The 20,657-nt window shown below is 38.4% G+C and overlaps 7 protein-coding genes across 7 annotated transcripts; 2 read left to right on the forward strand and 5 right to left on the reverse strand.

Annotated features, from left to right (window-relative positions):
• Positions 1–1,677: 1,677 nt before the first annotated feature.
• On the reverse strand, positions 1,678–2,872 carry BDF20DRAFT_841396 (uncharacterized protein). Its single transcript, XM_053079448.1, has 3 exons — positions 2,640–2,872; positions 2,063–2,606; positions 1,678–1,772 (listed from the first exon to the last, which is right to left on the reverse strand). The coding sequence occupies exons 1-3, from the start codon at positions 2,765–2,767 to the stop codon at positions 1,698–1,700; spliced, it is 747 nt and encodes a 248-aa protein (XP_052940155.1). The 5' UTR covers positions 2,768–2,872; the 3' UTR covers positions 1,678–1,697.
• Positions 2,873–3,136: 264 nt separating this feature from the next.
• Positions 3,137–4,012, forward strand: BDF20DRAFT_841406 (uncharacterized protein). Its single transcript, XM_053079449.1, has one exon. It carries the CDS (start codon positions 3,387–3,389, stop codon positions 3,708–3,710), a length of 324 nt encoding a protein of 107 aa, XP_052940156.1. The 5' UTR covers positions 3,137–3,386; the 3' UTR covers positions 3,711–4,012.
• Positions 4,013–6,075: 2,063 nt separating this feature from the next.
• Positions 6,076–7,146, reverse strand: BDF20DRAFT_830988 (uncharacterized protein; the record flags this gene model as incomplete). The annotated part of the gene is made up of 1 exon (XM_053078403.1): positions 6,076–7,146. One exon carries the CDS (start codon positions 7,144–7,146, stop codon positions 6,076–6,078), a length of 1,071 nt encoding a protein of 356 aa, XP_052940157.1.
• An 86-nt stretch (positions 7,147–7,232) lies between these two features.
• On the forward strand, positions 7,233–7,774 carry BDF20DRAFT_841408 (uncharacterized protein). The gene has a single exon (XM_053079450.1). It carries the CDS (start codon positions 7,307–7,309, stop codon positions 7,463–7,465), a length of 159 nt encoding a protein of 52 aa, XP_052940158.1. The 5' UTR covers positions 7,233–7,306; the 3' UTR covers positions 7,466–7,774.
• Positions 7,775–10,128: 2,354 nt separating this feature from the next.
• BDF20DRAFT_918556 (major facilitator superfamily domain-containing protein) lies at positions 10,129–11,819 on the reverse strand (the record flags this gene model as incomplete). Its single annotated transcript, XM_053084649.1, has 4 exons — positions 10,129–10,454; positions 10,521–11,032; positions 11,101–11,549; positions 11,638–11,819. Coding segments are annotated over 4 exons (1,469 nt in total), but the record flags the coding sequence as incomplete, so codon positions are not given.
• Positions 11,820–15,600: 3,781 nt separating this feature from the next.
• BDF20DRAFT_841418 (uncharacterized protein) lies at positions 15,601–17,685 on the reverse strand. Its single transcript, XM_053079451.1, has 7 exons — positions 17,611–17,685; positions 17,463–17,504; positions 17,253–17,385; positions 17,161–17,174; positions 16,940–17,095; positions 15,965–16,848; positions 15,601–15,891 (listed from the first exon to the last, which is right to left on the reverse strand). Exons 1-7 carry the CDS (start codon positions 17,651–17,653, stop codon positions 15,862–15,864), a joined length of 1,302 nt encoding a protein of 433 aa, XP_052940160.1. The 5' UTR covers positions 17,654–17,685; the 3' UTR covers positions 15,601–15,861.
• Positions 17,686–20,522, reverse strand: BDF20DRAFT_841421 (acyl-CoA dehydrogenase/oxidase C-terminal). The gene is made up of 5 exons (XM_053079452.1): positions 20,200–20,522; positions 20,056–20,119; positions 19,856–19,978; positions 18,900–19,760; positions 17,686–18,808 (listed from the first exon to the last, which is right to left on the reverse strand). The coding sequence occupies exons 1-5, from the start codon at positions 20,478–20,480 to the stop codon at positions 18,029–18,031; spliced, it is 2,109 nt and encodes a 702-aa protein (XP_052940161.1). The 5' UTR covers positions 20,481–20,522; the 3' UTR covers positions 17,686–18,028.
• Between the last annotated feature and the right edge of the window lie 135 nt (positions 20,523–20,657).

Below are 20,657 nucleotides of genomic sequence, written 5' to 3' on the forward strand. Positions count from 1 at the left end.
GAGGTAAGATAAGAACACTCCTTGATTGTTCTTATCTGCATCCTTGAAAATGCTACGGGCATTTAAGGATGCAATACGCACATGGTTTTTACTCATGGCCCTTACGGGCGATCGTATCAGAGGATCTCGACTGAGCTTTCTCACTATTTATATCGGAAGACTTATCTTTGATAGCGGTAGACACAGTTGGACGCTTCAAAATCTTCTTGGGAAGAACAAGCGGAGTGTCGACATCCATGGTAAGGCGTTCGTGCATCGGAGCGTATTTAGAGTGCAGGGTTCCTAAACACGGGATATCAGTGTTATTTGATTGCTCTGCATCAAGAGCAATTGTTCCTATATCTGGGGTTGACCTCAAGTGGGATTCTACCCCGTATTCAAGCATGTGTGCGTCCTGATCCTCGGATAAATGTACTGGCTGAGTAGCACTATTATTGATATCCCTTATCTCAGCAATATCCGATGCCATGGTTGACTGCGAGTTGTTCTCATCTTTAGATGTCTGTTGTGATGTAATAGTTTCATAGACATCTAAATCCTCAGTAAACGAGGTTTCTTTTTGTGCAGGTTCTGCTAAAAGGGGCTCTACGTCGGGGACACGGCAACGACGCTGAGTGTGTCCATGACCACCACAACGGAAGCAGACTAGTTTTTGTAAAGTTGGGCAGTCTTTTTTAACATGCCCTTCTTTACGGCAGTAGTAACAGATGGGCTTTGCACCTTTGTAACTAACTGGGACCGTGACGTCCCAGGCTTCTAAATACAGCATACGCTGCAGGGCTTGATATGACGGCGACCCGTCAGCTACTTGACAGTCGAGCAAAACAGAAATATCTCCTTCGAAGAAACCATGATTCAACCGTTGCTTGATTTGAAGCACCCGGCTATAATTGGACATTGACTCCTTGAGCTTGTCAATCAGCTCATCAGACTCTGCTCCGTAGGGCAATGTCATGGTTACACGGCAATGATCATTGGCTTCAGTCCTGTCCTTGTAAGGATAAGCCTTATACTGCACACCGTTGTGCGTTATACCCTCCTCTATGGCGACACGAGTACATTGAGCGTCTCTAAAACGAGTATAGAAAACCAAATCCCCTCGTGTACGGTTGCCACGGAGCGATACCGGGTTAAAGTAATTGCCCACGACCGGTCCAATCTGATCGATTACTAATTTAAAAGCTTCAGATTGATGTTCAAACAATCTGCTAGGTAAGCTAAATATAACAGCTCCGGGCATGAGAGCGGTCTGTACAATGGATTGTATACGCTGAGAACGGAGGTATTCAGCGACCTCAGGTTCTTCGAAGATAGTTTCGACAGTGTACAACTCTTTTTTTCCTGAAATATCAAACTGACTTCGAGGAAGGTGTACTTTGGTTTTAAACCTTTGGCCACGATGGTTGACCAGTTAGTCCCATGCTTGGTTTGTGATTCGATCGTCATGGGTTGATCGATGACTAGAGATCTTGGATGTAGAAATGTAGTTGTTGGTTGTAAATGCTGCAATCTGATTGGTCAGTTCAATAAATGTACTGAATAGACGAAAGAAAGGCCGCTCTTTTCTATGCCATGTATAGATGATGATTAATCAACTGATTGTCAAAACGTCTAACGTCATGTAAAAATAAAACTTTTTGATCTCAGATGAAAGTACTGCGTATACGATTAAACAAGATTTTTATTGGCAAATAATTTTAAACCCACATGAGCACATAATCATTATGAGATTGAATTGCCCGGGTCAGATCAAATATAAGGGGAGAAGGGTGCTATAACCTTTTGATAGTCAATAACGGAAAAAGGCAGTAGAGAAGGGAAGAGGAAAAGAGGGTGAATTAAAGGGCTAGATTAGTCCTGAGTGAGCCACTGGACTAACTTGTTACCAAGAGAGGGAGTTTCTGGGGGGGATCTTATCATGATGTAGATAATCTAGTTCGAATAGGATTTGACATAGTGCGGGCCATCGAATTTTCCAGCTGGAGAAGCGTTGAAGGTTTTGTTTGTTACGTGTTTTTCTGGTTGGAAGCATTTTGAGAAGAAATGATATTGGATCATTTACTGTGAAGGGCATTTGTAATCGACGGTGCATGTGAAGGCATATTATTGAGTGTTTGCGGGTAAACATGACATTAGGGTGATATATGCCCGATTTTGGGACCCCACCAGGTAACAAACTGAGACGCCAACGTATAACTCGACTGCGTTCCACGGGAGTCATAGGTAGCCAAAGAAATGGATCAACACCATGAAAAGGGCGACAGGAGAGGAGAACCGAATTGTTAGCTTGGCGTTGTGTTTGAAGGTTTTCGACACGAAGTTCATGATAGGTAGTATTGAACACACGAGTATCGATGCGGTCAGGGTTATTAAAGTTGCAGCAGCGTTGCCAGAGGGGAGTTTTGGAGAGCTTGTACCAATGAGACAGACTAGCTGAAGCACGTAAGTATGGTAAAAACCGCGATAACAGGGTATCCCTGGAACCATTGATGGACCTTAATAAGAACTTTCCTTGTAGGCGGTGAACACGCTCTTTCATGGATGGAAGGTCGGTCAGATGTAACATGACCTTGGTTAATGAACAGGAGTTTCCTCCAAAAATTCGTCTTATACATTTTGTTTGGCATTCCTCGATCTACTTAATTTGGGGTGATGAAAATGAGCTGATGGCAAGACCGTATTCCAGCTGGGTGCGCACAATTTGGGTGTAGAAGCGTGTTGATAGGAGCTGATTGAAACCTTTATGATTGACGCCAATAGCTGACATGGTGTTCGTAGTGTGTAAGGCTTTGTTGGTATTGTTCTGAATTAGATCGTTGGTGAGTAAGTGTCCACCTGGGCCGATGGGGATACCTAGGTACGAGAATGATGTCTGACGTGAAATATTAGTGACGTGTTTGGTGAGATAATAACTACAATACTCGAGTACGTACAACCAGGTAGAGAATACATTCTACCATGGTCTATCTATATTGCATCTAATATAGGTTATGTACAAGAATATAACAAGATAGAGGATTGAAGTGTAACACAAGAAGCATCTGAACCTGAAATTAGTGACTAGCAACATTTCCCCACAATAATATAAATTCATATCAAACTTTACAGAGTAAATAATCCTTTTATTTCATCTAAAGAACAATAAAGACACTTTAAGTTCATAGTCATCGACTTACAACCGTTACCAATTCTAATTAAAGCAAATACAACACTTGCTGAGTTGGCGACCCGACATTTGCATCACCAGGTTACAAGGCATCAAATGGAAAGCAAACATTGGTTTTGGGGAGGCAAAACCAGCACAACAGGGCTCTAACCATTACTCGGTCTGTCGAGATCTTTTACGCATCTCAGTTTTTTGTAAAGGCACCCTGGACACGCAGAAAATGGTGGGAGTGATGGGTTTACAGATCATTGATAGAACTATTACCTTTTATATCTTGGTATTACCTTCCAGTGGTCTATATGTTATGCATGAACTTGCCAAAATCAAGATTCCAGATTGCCTGAATGATTTACCAAAGCTGGTGTCAGATATTTCAGACGTTTTGCTTGTACTTGACGTTTTTGATCGAATTTGCATTCCATCCGTTGATTGCCCACAGTTCCAGCGAAATCGCCCAACAATAAGCAGCTCCATCTTCGACCGATTATTTTCCACATCCCAAAATCGTAATCGACCTTGCATTCTGAAACAGCATCATAATTAGTCAATAGAAGCAAATAAAAAACAACCAATTGTGGGAAAGAATTGATACTTTTTTTATCTATTCTTTTTTATTTTTTTCTATTGGAATGTATCCTAATCCTTCCTAGTGATCAAGCAACTTTGAAAAGCTGATGGGTAAGCTGATGGGGTAGACTGATGGGTAGACTGATGTGGGGTGTTTGCTACAGATTAGACCGGCAACGGCTCGAAAAGTAGTGGACCTTTTGGTGAAGCGTTGTCTCGCGCCCTAATTAAAAAAGACTTAGAACAAAGGAGTGAGCTTGTTGTATCCAACAGCATATTACTCTTGGATTAACATAATACTGAAATAAGAGATTACGGATCCTTATGAATATTAGAATAACCGTGAGTGATAAACTTGTTAGAACAATTTCTTTTCTTTTACGGAAGAAATATTTCATCTGTGTATCCGAGACAATATTGGATGAGTAATTGACTTCATTTAGAAATAGTTATTATAGTATTTGTATTGTGGTTTGATGTTCTAAATAAAGTTATCTGATTTAATCAAATCCATAAATCTAATCTACTTAAGCTATTATCAAAATTGTTGATCCCTTACTTTAACTCTTTACATTCTGACAGAATTTAATAAGATTGAAACGTAGATGTCGGCAGAATCAAGGATAGTTTATCCTGTCCGTCATCAGCCTACCCATTAGCCCATTAGCTTACCCATCAGCTTACCCATCAGCCTACCCATCAGCTTACCCATCAGCTTACCCATTAGCCCATTAGCTTACCCATCAGCTTACCCATCAGCTTACCCATCAGCTTACCCATCTGTGCCTGTTTAAATTGATGGCGCTTAAGCGTGTTACCCATACTTCCCTGTTATTGTAAAAGCAAAGCAATAACGAGGAGGTAGGCGTAAAGGATTTTTTCTCTGGTAAGGCACTTATCAAAGCATTCTGCAGAATGAGAAAGGGAAGCCTTCGAAATCACGAAAATGTAAGCTATCACATGCCTCACTGATCCTCGTCATGAGCGTTACTTTTGATAACTGACAAAAACTGATCAATTGGATTCAGTTCAGGAGGATATGGAGGAAGATATGCATATCGATAATTTCGAGAGTGAGTATACTTTCTTATGTCAGTTGAGCTATGGAGAGGAGCATGTTCCATGTCTAGGTAATGTCCCTTCATTTCTGGATACTTGTCCATTTCATCAAGAGTAGCTTTTAAAAAGCTCAAGTATTGACCTCTCACTGTTCTTATACATAACCATCAATCTCACACCCGAGCTTTCTCTTCTTGATACGCTTTGGAAGTCGCAAACTAACATTAATTAAACCTGTGGCAGAAATGGCAACTAAAATAGAAGCTGCTTTTGCTTTAGTCAGTGGCACTGCAGCTACTGCGGGAGTGCCTTTCTTTGGCCAAGCTATACCACGTTTCAAATTAATGTGAAAGGCTGATTCATCAAGTTATAAACAGTACTACGAGAAACATTGAGGCCCTCATAATGTTGTTGAAAACTTTCCACCACTTCATTGACAACGGTAGAAGGATTCTCATCAATGTAGCCTAAAAGAAATTGCTCATGCTCATTCCCAAAAATACGTCGCCCTAGTTCTTTCTTTTTATCGAAAATGCTTCCACGGTTTTCGTAATACCGTTTTACCCAACTCTGCGCTGTCCGGATATGAATACCCAGTTGTCTCGCAGCAGCAGAAGGATTCGAGCATTTGCTGAGAAGACAAATGAAAAAAGTCTAGTCTTGCCTTCTTCAGAGTAAACCATATAGCGTCGCTTATTGCATAACACCATATCATCATCATAGTTTCTTTTATTCGCAATTGGAAGTATAATGGGATTAGATGGTCTTTCAGGAGGTTTATTCAGAATTGAGCACAGGAACTTATTGTTTCAATAGCATACAACTCCTCATCACAACAAGATCCACCGGCTCGACGCCATGTTCATCAACACATTCCCTTGTCCTTCTTGAAGAAAAATTGCTACTTCATTATCTGTAAATAGAAAGAAGAGAATAAAATGGATGCAGAAAATCGTAACCCCTTCTTTAAAACAATTTTAATGAAGCTAAGACTTTATTGTTTGATCAATCGACATCATTTTTGAACACAATTTTTTTTTTCTGAAATGACTGTAAAATGATAATTCAATCAAGATCGCGAGAAAAGCAACTGCAGATACTGATTGTTTTATGTAGACTTACTTTTTTTTATCACAAAGATAATAACAGAAAAATAAACACATTTCTTTTTATTTTGAACATAAATACTGAAAATTAAGGACTGAAAACATATAAGGGATTACGAACATATATACAATGATAGGAGGGTTAATGAGGAAATGTGAGTTAAATCAACTCTAAGATTAAATATCTTCCACTACAGTGGTCTCATCGGTGCTATCATCAGCAACTTTTTCTTCGTCATAATCTTCGTTGACATCATCTTCATTGGTATCTTCAATAGGAGGTTCTTCGACAGTTGTTTCTTCAATGGGATTTTCTTCAGCGGAAGACTTCTCGATTGAGGCTTCTTCGGCGGGAGCTTCTTCATTGCTAGAACCCTCTTCAACAGGAGCTTCAGATGTATCGTTGTTATTGACTTCCTCAGCAGCAATTTCAATATCTACTTCTCCATTTACACCGTTATCAGCATTGTCAGTTTCTTCAGTATTGTCCTCTTCATTCGTATCGACATTGTCAGTGTTCTTAATGTCTTCGCTGTCATCTGTTTCTTCGGGTGATTCAATGTTGTCAGTATGCTCTTCAATATCGGCAGGTTGATCAACAGCGGTTTCATCGGCATTGTCGGTTTCGCCAAAGTCACCGGCGGTCTCAGAAGAAGGATCAGCGTTATCTGTATTTTCCTCCACATTTTCTTCGACAGGAGCATCAGTCGTGGAGTCTTCAACAGGAGCATCAGTAGAATCTTCGTCAGCGGCAGTGGCTTCTTCCAAATCCTCAGCAGTTACAGCTTCATCATTGTTATCCTCTTGAACAGCAAGTGTTTCTTCAGGAACATCAACGTTGTTTTCAATATCAACAGTGGGCTCAACAGACGCATCTTCATCTGTAATTTTGACATTATTGCTATCGTCAATTTCTTGTTCGTCTTCTATGTCCTCTTCTTCATCGTCACTATCACCAACCTCGTCAACAATGGTACTTTCCTCTTCGTCACCATTCTCGTCGGAATCAATAGCGTCAGTAGGAATAATATCCACTGTTTCAGTAGAGGTAGCAACCTCGTCAAGTGGCGTGGTTGTAGTACTAGCAGTAACATCAGCTAGGACTTCAGTTGTGTTATTGCTATCATCGACATTGTCAGTAATAGCGAAAGTGGCGTTGGAAGCATCTTCAGCTGGAACGGGTAAAGCTGAAGTGGTACAGATAGTGGCGGCTAAACCCAATAAAAGAGTGGAAGTGTACTTGACCATGTCGAATTTAGTAATAGAACGTTATAGACCAAGAGAAAGACAAATAACCCATTGCTACGCACAGTCCTTTTATATGTTTCCGATTCCAAGGCATTAGTACCCAAAAAAAAAAGAAAATGGAGGATGTGTTTCACTTCTCACGCAGCTCGCCTTCCAGAACATGTTTAGAACCGTACATGATTTTCACTGGCCCAACACAGAGCGCTCAACAAGAAAATCATCTCTTTTTTCTTGGTTTTTGTCTAGATTTGAAGTTCAGACGCTATTTTTGATGGTGATATTGATTTTCAATATACTGCAGATGGATATCAGACCGTAACAGGCAACCTTTGAGAAATAATTGCTTTTCGTGTTCGGAGCTCAAAGCTTTCGTAGCAAATCATATGGAGATTTATGCCTATTAATGAGTAGGTTTGATGGTTCTTATTTACGGTGTTTCTAGAGATGACGTTTGCTAGTGCTTCCTTAATAATCTTCCCCAAGGACTTGTGGCCAACTGAAATTGAAACACTATCGACTGATAAGGGAATCAATTATCAAAAAAAAATGCCATTTGAGCACTTCTACAAATGATATTAAAAGGAGCAAAGATTGCAAAAGATGCATTTTTCACTTATATCATTTCGAGCCTAGATTGCTCTTTTTTTTTAAAAAAAAAAAAAAAAATTAGAAAATTTACTGCGCTCGACTCCATGGTTCATAGATAATGAGGGGTTCGTTGAAGGTTCCAGAGACGAAATGAAACCCTTTTAAACTTGCGTGAAGTCAATTCTTTTAAGAAATCTACCCTGAGCTATTCTCCATTCTAGTATACACGTCCTTCGACGTTCTGCAAGTCCGTGAACGAGTGCAAGCGAGGAAGAACCTTATTATTCTTGCTTATTTAAGTTGTCTCGTTTATTTTGGATGTTCATTCAAAACAAAAATGTTCTGAAAGAAAGTGTAAGGCAATATAAAGCAGTTACACGCATTGATTTCGATGATTTTCAACATATTGTTACAGTTAGCCATAGATTAGTATATCTTTTCCGTTTCTATTTTTTCAAATATCTACTATTATTCCCTTGGTTATAAATGATAAGTCTTGCCAGTTTTCACTACGATGAAAGGCATATATAAACCAAATCGACAGTAAAGCCATAGGAATGAACGGTATTTTGGAAGAGCGTTGTCTGGCTTGATTTGAGGTCATTCAAACTATTGTTTATAAGAACATTACCCAGTATAAATCTCAGCAACAGCATTTCTGCCAAAACTGTTTCCGTTTACCTTCCAAATCCCCATTTTCATAAAACTTTAACACTGGATGAAACTCCTCAAATTGGTTTTTTAGCTTTGCGGAGATGTGTCGAGAATCAGGAGCGGGTTGATGCTTATTGTGATGAAACGCTAATGTAGCGAAAGTAGAAAGAAAGCAAGAAGCGCTTAGACAACGGTGATCTACAGACATCATAAGCTGCATGTTCGTTATGCTCCTTCTCATCCGAGGATTGGATGTACTACAAGGCTTTGGTAACTTGGTGGGATTGGATGTCAAGGAAAACAGCTTAACCTTCTCCGTTACAAGTTATTTTTTTGTCTTTCTTACTAAACTTGGATTTATGGGGCCACTTTAGGGTTCGCCTTTGCGAATTACTTAGTAGCAGTATGCTTGTAATTTCGTTGCGTCGAACTTCTTCATGTTCTATGTATAATAACACAAGCACACATAATAAAAAGCAAGAAATCGAAATTAGAGGAGTGGAAACGAGATGCACAACAAATATGACTTGAAGCTCATAAGTTAGGTATAAACACTGCCTCTTCAAAAAGCTCAATAATGGGGTCAGTATATGAGATACTTATCTTTTTGGCAGCTTCTATAAGACGATGGCTATAACCTTTGACGAAACCATGACTGATTACTATTGTCGGTTGCGCTTAAAATCATCAAAATAAATCTTGATGCTGTAGCTCAACGCCTTCTTGTGAGTAACTTTTTTAACTCTTAACGAGTTGGCCAATGGAATATCAATGTGTTCTAAAGGAATGTTGTCGTTATTATGCACGAGATAGGCCTTGACAAACAGTTGGCAGTTAAACACTATAGCTTTGAAATGTTTGCAGCGTGAAATGTCCTTTTCTTGCCTTTTCACAAAGCTGTAGTAAAACGGCGCAATTGACAGGAAGCTTCCTCACAAAAATAGTGAAATTATGGTCAAAGACAGATGAAATGGCCACCTCCCATGATTGTATGTGATTAGGATAAAGAGGCAAATGAGGGGAAGTATGGTATTCATTCCCATAGCTTGGACACTCCACAGCTTGTGATGTCGCTTTCCTCTTTCTCTGTTTCGTCCTCTACGTTAACAGTGGTACTCCATTTTCTCTTTCTTATTGCGACTCCCAACTATATGTGTATAGGACAGTCTGTTACTTGACTTGTGTGACTAAAGACAGGTCGATGCTCAACTTAGCGTCATGAGCGGATACAGTTTTTTGGCATTGGCATTTCGGATAGTTTTTATTATAGTGACCCAATTCATTACAGTCTCTACATCTGGTATACAGAAAGAATAGGGGGAAATTCCCTCCCAACCATTTTTGAGGAAAAAAAAAACAATTACAACATAACCATAACAAAAGTATAACAAAGCGTAACAAAATCGCAACGCCGTAACTCTTAATCTCAGTGTATCATGACAATTCTGTTGTACTTCTGAGAAAAACCATTTCTGACTCCATTAATATAGTTAGTTGTTAGTTATCTTTGGCTGTGAGTTATAGTTTTAATTTTCACACTAACTGACATGAAGCAGGATTTAGAGATATGAATAATAAGGTATTTGACCACACCTATAAGATTGCAGTAAAAGAGAAAACGACGAGTAGGTTATTTGATGAAGAAATAAATAACCAAATAAACTTACGTATGGTAATATATATATATATATAACTACTGAAACTAAGTATAGAATGTTAAAACGAAAAAATGAAAGCTATTTACAAACTATATATGTAATTCTTGTCTTCCTTGTCTGTCAAATTAAGGTAAACATCGGTACGTTCACCTACGCCATGCTTCAACCGCTTTTTATTGGTTCTGTCCAAAATGATACGTATCATCATAAGCAAGACACTATTGAGCAGGTTAGCCGCAAAATATCCCCACATAGCAGGCTTATACGCTGGACCTGTATGTTCGACAAGCATGAGAGGGCCAGCAAAATTACCGATTGTGAAAGCTAACATCAAAACGCCGTTGTAAAATATCTTTTTAGAATATCCAGAAACTGTAGAGCCGACGATAGCAACGAGCATGACATAGCCTAAGAAATATTAACACTGGATTATGTTACCAATGTTGTATTTATGCACTTATCTAGAAAACTTACTCCCCGTTTGTGCCCATGTCAAATAGTAGCCCAGAAGTTTTATACCAGAGTTTGGAAAGACGGAAAGCAGCAAACAACCGATAGCTGAGATAGTATAGCATATAACAGCTGTATAAATCATTTGCTTTGTTTTACGGTGAATTACGACAGCGATAGAAATGAAAATAACAGTAAAAGCGCCACTTGGAATCTGCAATAGAATTGACTGTATAGCATTGAAGCCCAGGCCTTTCACTAAGACGGTACTGTAGCTGACCAAACCACCATTTTGAAGATTGTGTGTGCATGACGTGAAGAACATCAACCAGAGACGAGGCTCTTTCAACGCTTCCCAATATTGACTAATTTTGACTTTGTGTTTACGGACAACAGCATTATCACGAATACGATCTTCAACAATAGGTTTCTCGTCCTCTGTCAGTTGCAAAAACCATGCATTTGGACCATCGATCAGAAGAAATAATGACACTATACCGATAAAGACAGTGATGGAACCCCAAATGATATAACCCCTAATTTACAGTGCATAGTCTTTAAGTTCGCTTTGATTTGCTTTTTTCGAAAATACCGTTTTACATACCATTGCCATGGTTTAATTCCATTTTTGACTCCTATTTTGACGATGCCCACTGCGGATGCAGAACCAACAATACTGGCCAAACCATTACATAAGTAAAGGAAACCGAAACATGCTGATTGCTCGCTTCGACGGTACATTCTGCTGAAAATCATGATTAAGCAAGGATACGTGCCAGCCTCAAATACACCGAGGAAAACACGCAAAACAGCCAGCTGTGCAAAATTTTTACAAAATGCGGTACCAATAGTGACAGCTCCCCAGCAAACGAGAAGACTACCTAAATACTTGCCTATCGGCAAATGCTGCATTAAATAGTTGTTTGGTAGCTGAAAAACAAAATATCCAAGGTAGAACATAGCACTAAGCCAGCTGTATTGGTTAAGTGTTAACTGAGCATCATGAAGAAGACCAAGCACTGCTGCAACGGATAACGCAGATTTGTCCACAAACTATAACATCATGTTGATATCATTTTATCAAAGTTTGTATCTTCAAAAGATACATGGTGGTATGACTGTGTATACTTTATCAATGTACCTGAAGAAAAATTAATATCCCTGCAAGAGGTAAAAGCCTTATATTCAGCTTTCGAATGTAGCGTTTCTCTTCAGGCGATTTGATGAAGGGTACATCTAAAACTTCAATATGATCGTGTTGTCCTTTCTCTTCGTAGGAGGAGACTGTTGATGGATTTGCGTTTTTCTTATCTTCAATCATCAATCGTATAGATACAAGAGTAAAGTTGCAAAGAGTATGAAAAAATTAGGAAATACATGTCTTCACAGTGCTTTATATCATTGTTTAAGGGTAATTCTGATTCGCACGAAAATTTTAGAGTTTGTAATCATTTTTTCACACTTTTGTAGGAACACGTAAAAGGGTTCATCTTTGAGAATACCATATACTGCAATCAATGTGTAAGCTAGCTGTCAATTTGATGATTTTTGCATAATGTATGAGAAAAAAGACGAATGTTCGTTCTGAGGTGCTCAAGAGCCACAAGCGCATCGTACAATTCCGGATTTGGGAATCCATTACTGCTCCTTTTCATGTCTCATCAATTTAGTGATTCGATTGTACGGGGTTTTTATCAGATGAATAATGGCTAGTGTTACAATTTATGCTGTTTTGGAAAGCTGAGCAATCCATGGCACTATCAAATCCATTGTTCAGAATACACGCTAACTGCTTCCAATAAAATGAGACAAGTCTAGTACGAGATCTAAATCAAATGTGTCTGATAGCTCAATCAACAAAGCAACATGAGGAGTTTTCAGCTTCAGCTTACGCAACGTTTTGAATACTCTTGAATATCATCAGCAGTGCTTCAGTATTTAAAGATGATATATATAGCAATCTCATATGTATATGTGCGCGTAAATGTATCGTCAACTTTCTATATACACGTAAATTACACAAATCAACTTTTCCTTCCCTCATCTGATGTATGTACTATGTACACTACCTCGTCTCAAGTAACGCAGAGATTCACATTTGCAGTAACATTTGTTAGCTTCGAAATACTCAGCTTCAGATGTAAATTTACGAATAAATAACCTTCATTATGTAAAGGATGGTAAAGATCTGAGCAACAACCTATACATCAAATGTCGCCTCCACAAGCGCAGTTGCCTATTGTTTTGGTCATTTGATTTTTCCTTAATGTTGTAACCTAACGTTTATCTTCTGTACCAGGGAAAAGTTTGCACAATCAACTATTAAAACGGATTTAAATAATGAATAGCATACAAATCATTTTCCTTATTTTACAACGTTCATAACAGCAGGTTATATTTGATGATCATACGAGTAGAAAGTCGACCGCGTCTCCACAGTCCCTTCTCATTATAGGTTGAGGCACTAATACATTGGTTTGAAGACAAGTAAGGCGTACTTTTAATAAAACATGCATGGGTTTCAATAGTAAACAAGCAGTGCCTCCTATTTAGGGGCACTTAGGCCGCTTGCGCTCTCAAATAGCCATATGTCACTTTTTTTTTTTTTTTTTTTTTTTTTTTTTTGAGAATCCAAACTCACAATAACTGATTGGATCAATTTGCGCTTTTTGGAACTCTCACGAACAACGTTACTCCACTGAAAGAAGCTACTAAAACGTTTCCGTTCGGTGTATCGCCACTCTGATTTATAATTCATGGTACCATTAAGTCTACCTCAGGACAATGTTAGATTGATGTTTGATTTACCAATTATAAATTATTTTTAAATAGCATTGCAATGCAATGATTAGTTTCTCTTAAGAATCTCAATTACGTGTATAACTTCTACCAAATTAATGTATTTAGACGTCAAAAAGCTGTATGAACTGTAATCCAGTTGAAAACTGCTGCTCTTGATTTATATGATGAATAAATTCTAGAGTTCTAAATTTTACTATACTGTTTTTTTCGCTTGACTTTCGCACGAAATGGCTATTGAATTGAGACTATCTTACAATTAAATTCAGACTAATTTAAAATTTATTTTGGATGAAAAGTATAGCTTTTGGGATCATACCTTTTCTGTCCAAATGCTCAATGCCAAATGAATAATTTATTATTTTAAAATAAAATAATCTACAAAAAAAAAAAAAAAAAAAAAAAAAAAATCAATGCCAAATGTGCGAACTATTCTTAATCAAACAAGGTAAATATACTGTGCCAAGTCAAGCGGAAAAACAGTATACATATCGGAGCCTTGGCTGTCTACCCAATAACTATTCAACCAGTTGCCTCTACCATCCAACGCGTACACTTACAAAAGCCCACGTCATTGACTGGCTTAAGATACACAACCGCTTACAGCTTCCCCACACCATATCTGACCTCATCTTTTTTTTTTTTTTTTTTTGCTGAATTTGTTACCCACCAGTCCTTCAAGGCAGCACAAAATACGGTGCCACGCTTGGACACTTCGATGGCCCACTCTACAGCTAATACTATCTGAAGTTGACTACCTCCAGCATAATAAAGAGCCTCCAACACCGCCAGAAAACCTAGGACAGCTACTCTTGGATTGGATGTATGCGCCCGCGATAATTACACCTTGATCGTTCCGTTATTCCCTAGTTTGCCTCTGATCATCTTCCCTTTTTCCTTTGTCCCGTTAAAGGTTTTTTAATTCCCTCACACTTTCCTTGAACCTCCCCGGGCAATTTTGGTAAGTATTTATCTGTGTGCTCATTGGGTAAAATCTAATTGTAATAAAATATCTCTTTAAACGTATACATATCGGAATTGAAGGCTGATTACTTAAATAGTTGATGCTCCAACTTTTTAACCACAGTTGATGGAATGAAATAATTGATCCTTTTAAACGTAAAGATATCAGTTGATTGCTTCTTGGTAAGGTGCAAACGAGTACTACTGTACTCATCATCACGCCTACACAAATAATATCAGTTGTAGGTTAATTTTACTTTCGAACATTAGTAGTTTTAATCATCATGACCCGCTCCGAAATTTAGCATAGAGGGGCTTTGATGATTGAGATACGTATTGGTTATTAAGCATTGAACAATCTATTTTATTAATTATATTCAGGTGTTGTCTAAATGTAATTATAATAAATATATGGTCAGTCAGGACCCATAAGTTTTCATTTCTTTCTTTTATCTTCATTATGCTAAAAGCAAAGTATGTGTCTTCCACGATAGGATAATATCAGTTATTTAGGATTTATTCTCGTGCATAAAATTTCAGAAATAATCTTCGTACCTTGCATTTCCAGAATCGCAACTGCAAGGCCATCTTTCGTTGTAGAAAGATCGTGGTTTCCATCGAGCACGAACAAATCTCAATTTATTGGATACCAACAATAAACAGGAGAAGCAATTTTTGGTAAAACAGATATAGCATCAAGTAGCAAGTACGTCCACATGTGCCTTCCTATCGGGTAAACCTGTATTAAAATGGATTCCAGTGCATATGCATTGACAAAAGTTATAAGAAGTATACCTTCAAGCAATTGCGAAAAAAGGAAAAGTAGTTATCTATTGTTCACTTTGTGCTGCTAACGGGCTGATGACTATTTATCTGGTAACGCTGGTGTTGTGTTCAACCAAAATAGCAAACCAAGTATACAACCTGACGAAAACATACTCGCCCTTTGGTTTAGTTTTTCATCAGGGTGTTTGATACTATAAAAAAGTGTAGAGCTTTCTGCAGCTTTTTTTTTTTTTCGCGCTTCGTCTTCCTGGGGTTGTGACATCCCCATTTGGATGTTCAATAGCGCATTTGGATTGAGAAAGACGCCATTTGAGAGTATATATGACGATTTACAATTCTGAAAACCACTCAAAGCAGCATAGTTTTCTTATATTTACAAATATACGAGCTTTGTTGAAGCGGAGAACCATGGCTCAACTACTTTTTCCTATTTATTTTACCATTTCCATGATAATGTATCAATTCTTATATATTGCTAGAGACCATTTGTATTTCCTTTTACACATTCTGTTACTATTCTCTGCCAAAGTAGCATTTATTTACAATTACTATAATGCTTGAAAAGAAATGTTCGTTTACTTCTAATTTGAGTAACACAATGTACTATAATTTTTTCAAAAAAAAATAAAAAAATAAAAAAATGAGGATAATACGTCTCTGATGTCTATTAATGATTTGCTAACTCGTCCAAACCCGCGCAACGTTGCAGTCAGGATATGTATTTGACAAAATAAATATAAAATCATATACAAACTACTTTAACCGTTATCAAAAAGGAGCCAAAAAAATTAAAGAAAAACCATGGCAACCTGCTTATTTACAATATCTCCACAAAATTTGCAGGGAACTGTATGAAAGAAGGAAAAGAAAAATAATCAGTGCCACCTTCATTATATAATCATTGAAATCGAGCAACTTACTATGCCTTCTCGATATCCTATTCTGCCTGTCCACCAATCATTCTGAGTGTTTGATTTATGGACAATGGTAATGATATCTCCTTTCTTAAACGGTAAATCTCCATCTTGCTGGCCTGAAAAATTGAACAATGCTCGAGCACGAAGATCATGCTCACTGTTGTTATTCGTTTTTACTGCTGTCGTTGTAGTAACCAAGGCTTGATTACTATTACTGTTATTGCCGTACGTAGTCAAATTGGGAGAAGGTGGCGACGTGATCCGTTGTTGTTGTTGCTGCTGCCTTGGTAAATCATACTCATAATAATCATCACTTCTCCAAGATGACGTACTACTTCCCCTTGGTCTATGACTATTTCCCAAACTCGAGCTATATCCTCCTGCGCCTCCTCTTGACTTTGCCAAAGTGTGCACTGCACCTCTGCTAAATGACATTGTACGATTTGGTGCACTATCGTTGCTGTTGCTGAAATTAGAGCCTTGATAATTGCTATCACTAACATCACGTCGACTATACGGGTCCTCGTTCCTAGCGAAACTGCTACTGTTGTAATTGTTGTAATCTGATCTATAAGAATTGTTGCCGAACCCATCCATGTATCCAAACCGTCCTCCTCCATTAGGTGGGGCTGACTTCAGTTCCAAAGCTCTGTACAATGGATCGGCTGACGCAGGCGGTGGTATCGTACCATTTAATAATTCACGTACTGAAACTTTTGTTCCATATAACTTTTTGTTAGCGTCAAACCGTTCGAATATAACCGATCCTTCTAATGAAACACCAGCAAATACACCTCTGGTTTTACTGTAAGAATAAACAGCTGACACTGCTTTAATTGAGGCTGCAGCTGAAGCTTCAGCATTTCTACCCACAGGTCCAGCAGCGACTATATCAATAAATGAGGCAGAGAAAAAACCAAAGATAATAAATTTTAAGTAAGAAAGTAACCATTCAATTTTTGTCACTATCATACATACCTGAGATGTTGCCTCCCAAAGTGATAGAGCCATGATGCATGAAAGTCTTAACAGCAGCTGTTGTATTTAACACCATAATGAAGTCTGTCAACTCAGCGCCCACTTGACCTCCAAAGCCCATACCACCAGTCATAATTGCAGCCGGAGCAGACCAACCTAAAATAGAAAAATTTTGTGAATATCAACTCCATCCATGATATCACTAAGATGTTCTTATTTACTTCCGTTGGGTAATCTAGATTCGCAAAGCAATAGGTAAAGATTGCTCTTAATACTTGTGATTTTCCACGAAAAAAGGTTCTAAATTCCTTACTTTGCAACCACTACACCAGAGCCAGCGCGGCCCGAGAATAAAAAACCTGCTTTCAAAACTGTAAAAATGGCCAAGCCTTTTGCATCTTTCAAGATATGCGGGGGAATAATGAAATCAACGCCTCTGCCATCATCTAAAAAATAACGAATATGGTCAGATGCTGTAACCCTTTTCAAATCATCCGTTGTCGTTACATAGTGTGAATATTACCAGTAAAGCTATTTAAAATTCGAGCAGCTTTACGGCACTCAGCTGTTATGGAAAAATGCATCAAAAGGGGTCTGTCAACATATTTGATATCGTTATACCGCTTAACGGTGCTTCAATAATACAGTAATTGTATAACTAGCCAACTTACAGGCTAAGCTCGCAGGGAGTGGGGAGTTGATGGTGATGCCCATTTGCAATCGTGCGTTATGTGTTGGTTCAAATAGGCGGTTGAAATGTAAAAGAGGTCAAGGCTTTTTCAATGTCTCAATATAGAATTCGACGGAATTCCAAAGTACAAAAATCATGCATTTTCTTTGTCTCGTCGAAAAGGCCGTCCTGAAGAATTTGCCCAAAATTGAAAGATTCAGACAAGTTGCTAGATAGAAATCGAGTGATTACAAACAAAATTTTATTTTGATTTGATCTACAAATTGAGTTACTGTTAAAAAATAATCTATGGCTAATGTACAAGGGTTTAGTAAAGAATGTGTGAAATGTCTATTTAAGAAGTATTGTCTACAGATATCGAGATATGTATAAACGAAGAACATCAGAGTCCTATATTGTTAAAACTTGGCATGCTGCAGCTGCTGTTGTTGATTCTCTTCAATTGATCGCTGTCTCTTAACAACAAAAGGTTTGATGCATTCTTCGTATCCATCAACTACCAAAGTATGATTAAGTGGTTCTCGTTCGGCCATTTCAGTCATGGCTTCATATACTTTACCATCATAGCGACCCAAAGCAGAATGTAGGTAGTAATCAGGCAAAGCAAAAGCGTCTACCAAAGAGACGACTTCAGGGCGTACTTCTTCTAAAAGCTCGATGACTTGTTGCTTCAACAAAGCACATTGTTCTGGCGTCAAATAGCCAGAGACAAGGAATTCAGAAAGTTCTTTTTCCATTATATGAAGGGCAAATAGAGAAGCCAGCAAACGCAACACACGGAGCATAGAACGGTTTTCAGGTTTGGACAATTGCTCATCATTCTGAAGGGTGACAATAAAGTTGCGAACGATGATGAATTGACAGTGAGCTTTGGAGATACGGCTAATCTCAACCAGCATGGAGTTCCAAGAACGACCATCACGATCGATTTGCTCAGCTACTTTAGCAATACTGAAGGCAGCACGGAAGCCGAAGGCGGAAAGAATTAATTCAGGATTCAGAAAATCAGTAGATGTAGTAGCAGGGCACTTGGACTTGGGATTTTCCATGAATTGCGTCAAATAGCGAACAGTATGATTATATTCAGATTGCTCAGCTTTACCAGCGACGACGTTTCGGAATGTCTTTAGTAGGTAGCGAGCTGTCTGTTGCGTAAGAATGTAGTTGTCACCTTCCCACTATACAAAAAAATGAAAGAAGAAAGTGTAAGTATCTTTTATCCGTAAATAAATCTGCCAAACTTTTTCGTTATAAAAAAGGGTAACTTACAGTAACATTGGGAAGATAATCTTGATAGAATTGACCTAAACCTGAGAACATACTATAACCATGACCACCACAAGCACGTCTGCAGTCTTCTATTGCATCAATAGCCATGGTTGTTGTTAAACTCTTGAGACCGGATGAACTAGCATGAAGATCAGCCAAAAGAGAAAAGTTGCCCTTTTGCATAGCTTCCTGATTCAAGTTATACAAGCGCATCATTTCACGACCAGTGAAGAAGCAAGCATATGCAGCAGCAACAGCAGGCAATAAACGGTATTGTTGCATAGTATAGTCGAGTACAGGTGTTTCAATAACCTTATTATTCCACTTTCTTGGGTTAGCGGTATCAACGAATTGCTGACGAATGGCAGAGTAACGAATAGCGATTGTGGTGGCCTTGGCGAGAGCATATTGGGAGCCCAAGACAATATTTGCACGTACATAAACCATAGTTCCATAAGATAGTTTTGCATTTGGAGGCTTAATGTATTCGCCGGTACCAGCTTTGACTTTAGAGTACTTGGCCAAGAAAGCAATGTGAGGAATACGGTAATGGTCAAACATAATGAAACCATTATCGACGGAATTGAAACCGAACTTGGGCCCTACATCTCCTACCGTAATCCCAGGTAGAGGATGATGGTCTTTGAGACTACGAATTTGAACACAGAATGGATGTGGTCCATAATCCTTGCCATTAGTGATTAAACGAGCCATAACAATAGCATGATTAGCAGCTTTTCCAAGACCACCAATCCACCATTTGGCGGATGTTAAAGTAGGGGAATGAAGTTCAAATTCATTGGTTTCGGGAATATAGGTAGCAGTGGTCTCAAGTCCCTGAACATTGGACCCGTGGCCGAGCTAAATGAAAAAGTCAAGTTGCGGATTAAATGTTAGTAACCATTGCAATATATCCACTGAACTCTGCTTTATCAAAGATTTATTGTATGCTTTACCTCAGTTTGTGCATAACAGCCAATGATCTCGTGCTTTAAGGCACGTTCAAGGAACAGTTTCTTTTGTTCATCTGTAGTTTGATTTTTCAATGTTGGAATAAACATATTGTAGTGCAGAGTGAACTATTGCAGGAAGATATTGATCATTGTCAGTAAAGACCAAAGCCAGACTCTGCTTCTATTATATACTAAATCTTTACAGGAGTAGATTGGTCGTATAAAAAGTTGGCAATCTGAACATCCGTTTCATCCCAATTTTGCTCCCTGCAGCGATAATGGTCCATAGTTTTGTTTTAGTCTTATCTGATCTGCTCTTGTTTTGATAATAGCATGAAGAAACTTACTGAGCAACCTCAATGATACGCTTATCCTTCCTTAATGAGCTGGCAATTTTATCTTTGCGGCTCTGGTAGTAACGATTTGTTTTATCGAAAGCAGGTTCAGTCTCCATAATTTCGAGAACTCTACCCATCTTTTGCAACCATTTTTCTCCATAGATAAACCTCGACAAACCGTTCACATCAAACGTGCCCTTTGCTCTTTCGTTGGCCAGAAAGAGTTCACCAGGGGGTCCTCGAGGCTGAAGCTTCGGGAATTTTGTAGGTACATTATTGTTGAAAGTCATATGATATGATAGATATGATGTATTTGCAATGGAAAGAAGAAAGATGATTGTGTCAATGACAAACGTGGGGTTAAATTTCGAAATTTAAATAACAAAACAAGAATTGCAGTGACTAAGTCAAATTGCCTTTCGACAAATCATAATTGGTGCTTCGACTTAATTTTGCTGACAAAGTCA

This window comes from Mycotypha africana (genome assembly GCF_025528875.1).
Source record: "Mycotypha africana strain NRRL 2978 chromosome Unknown BDF20scaffold_1, whole genome shotgun sequence".
Classification (NCBI taxonomy): Eukaryota; Fungi; Mucoromycota; class Mucoromycetes; order Mucorales; family Mycotyphaceae; genus Mycotypha; species Mycotypha africana.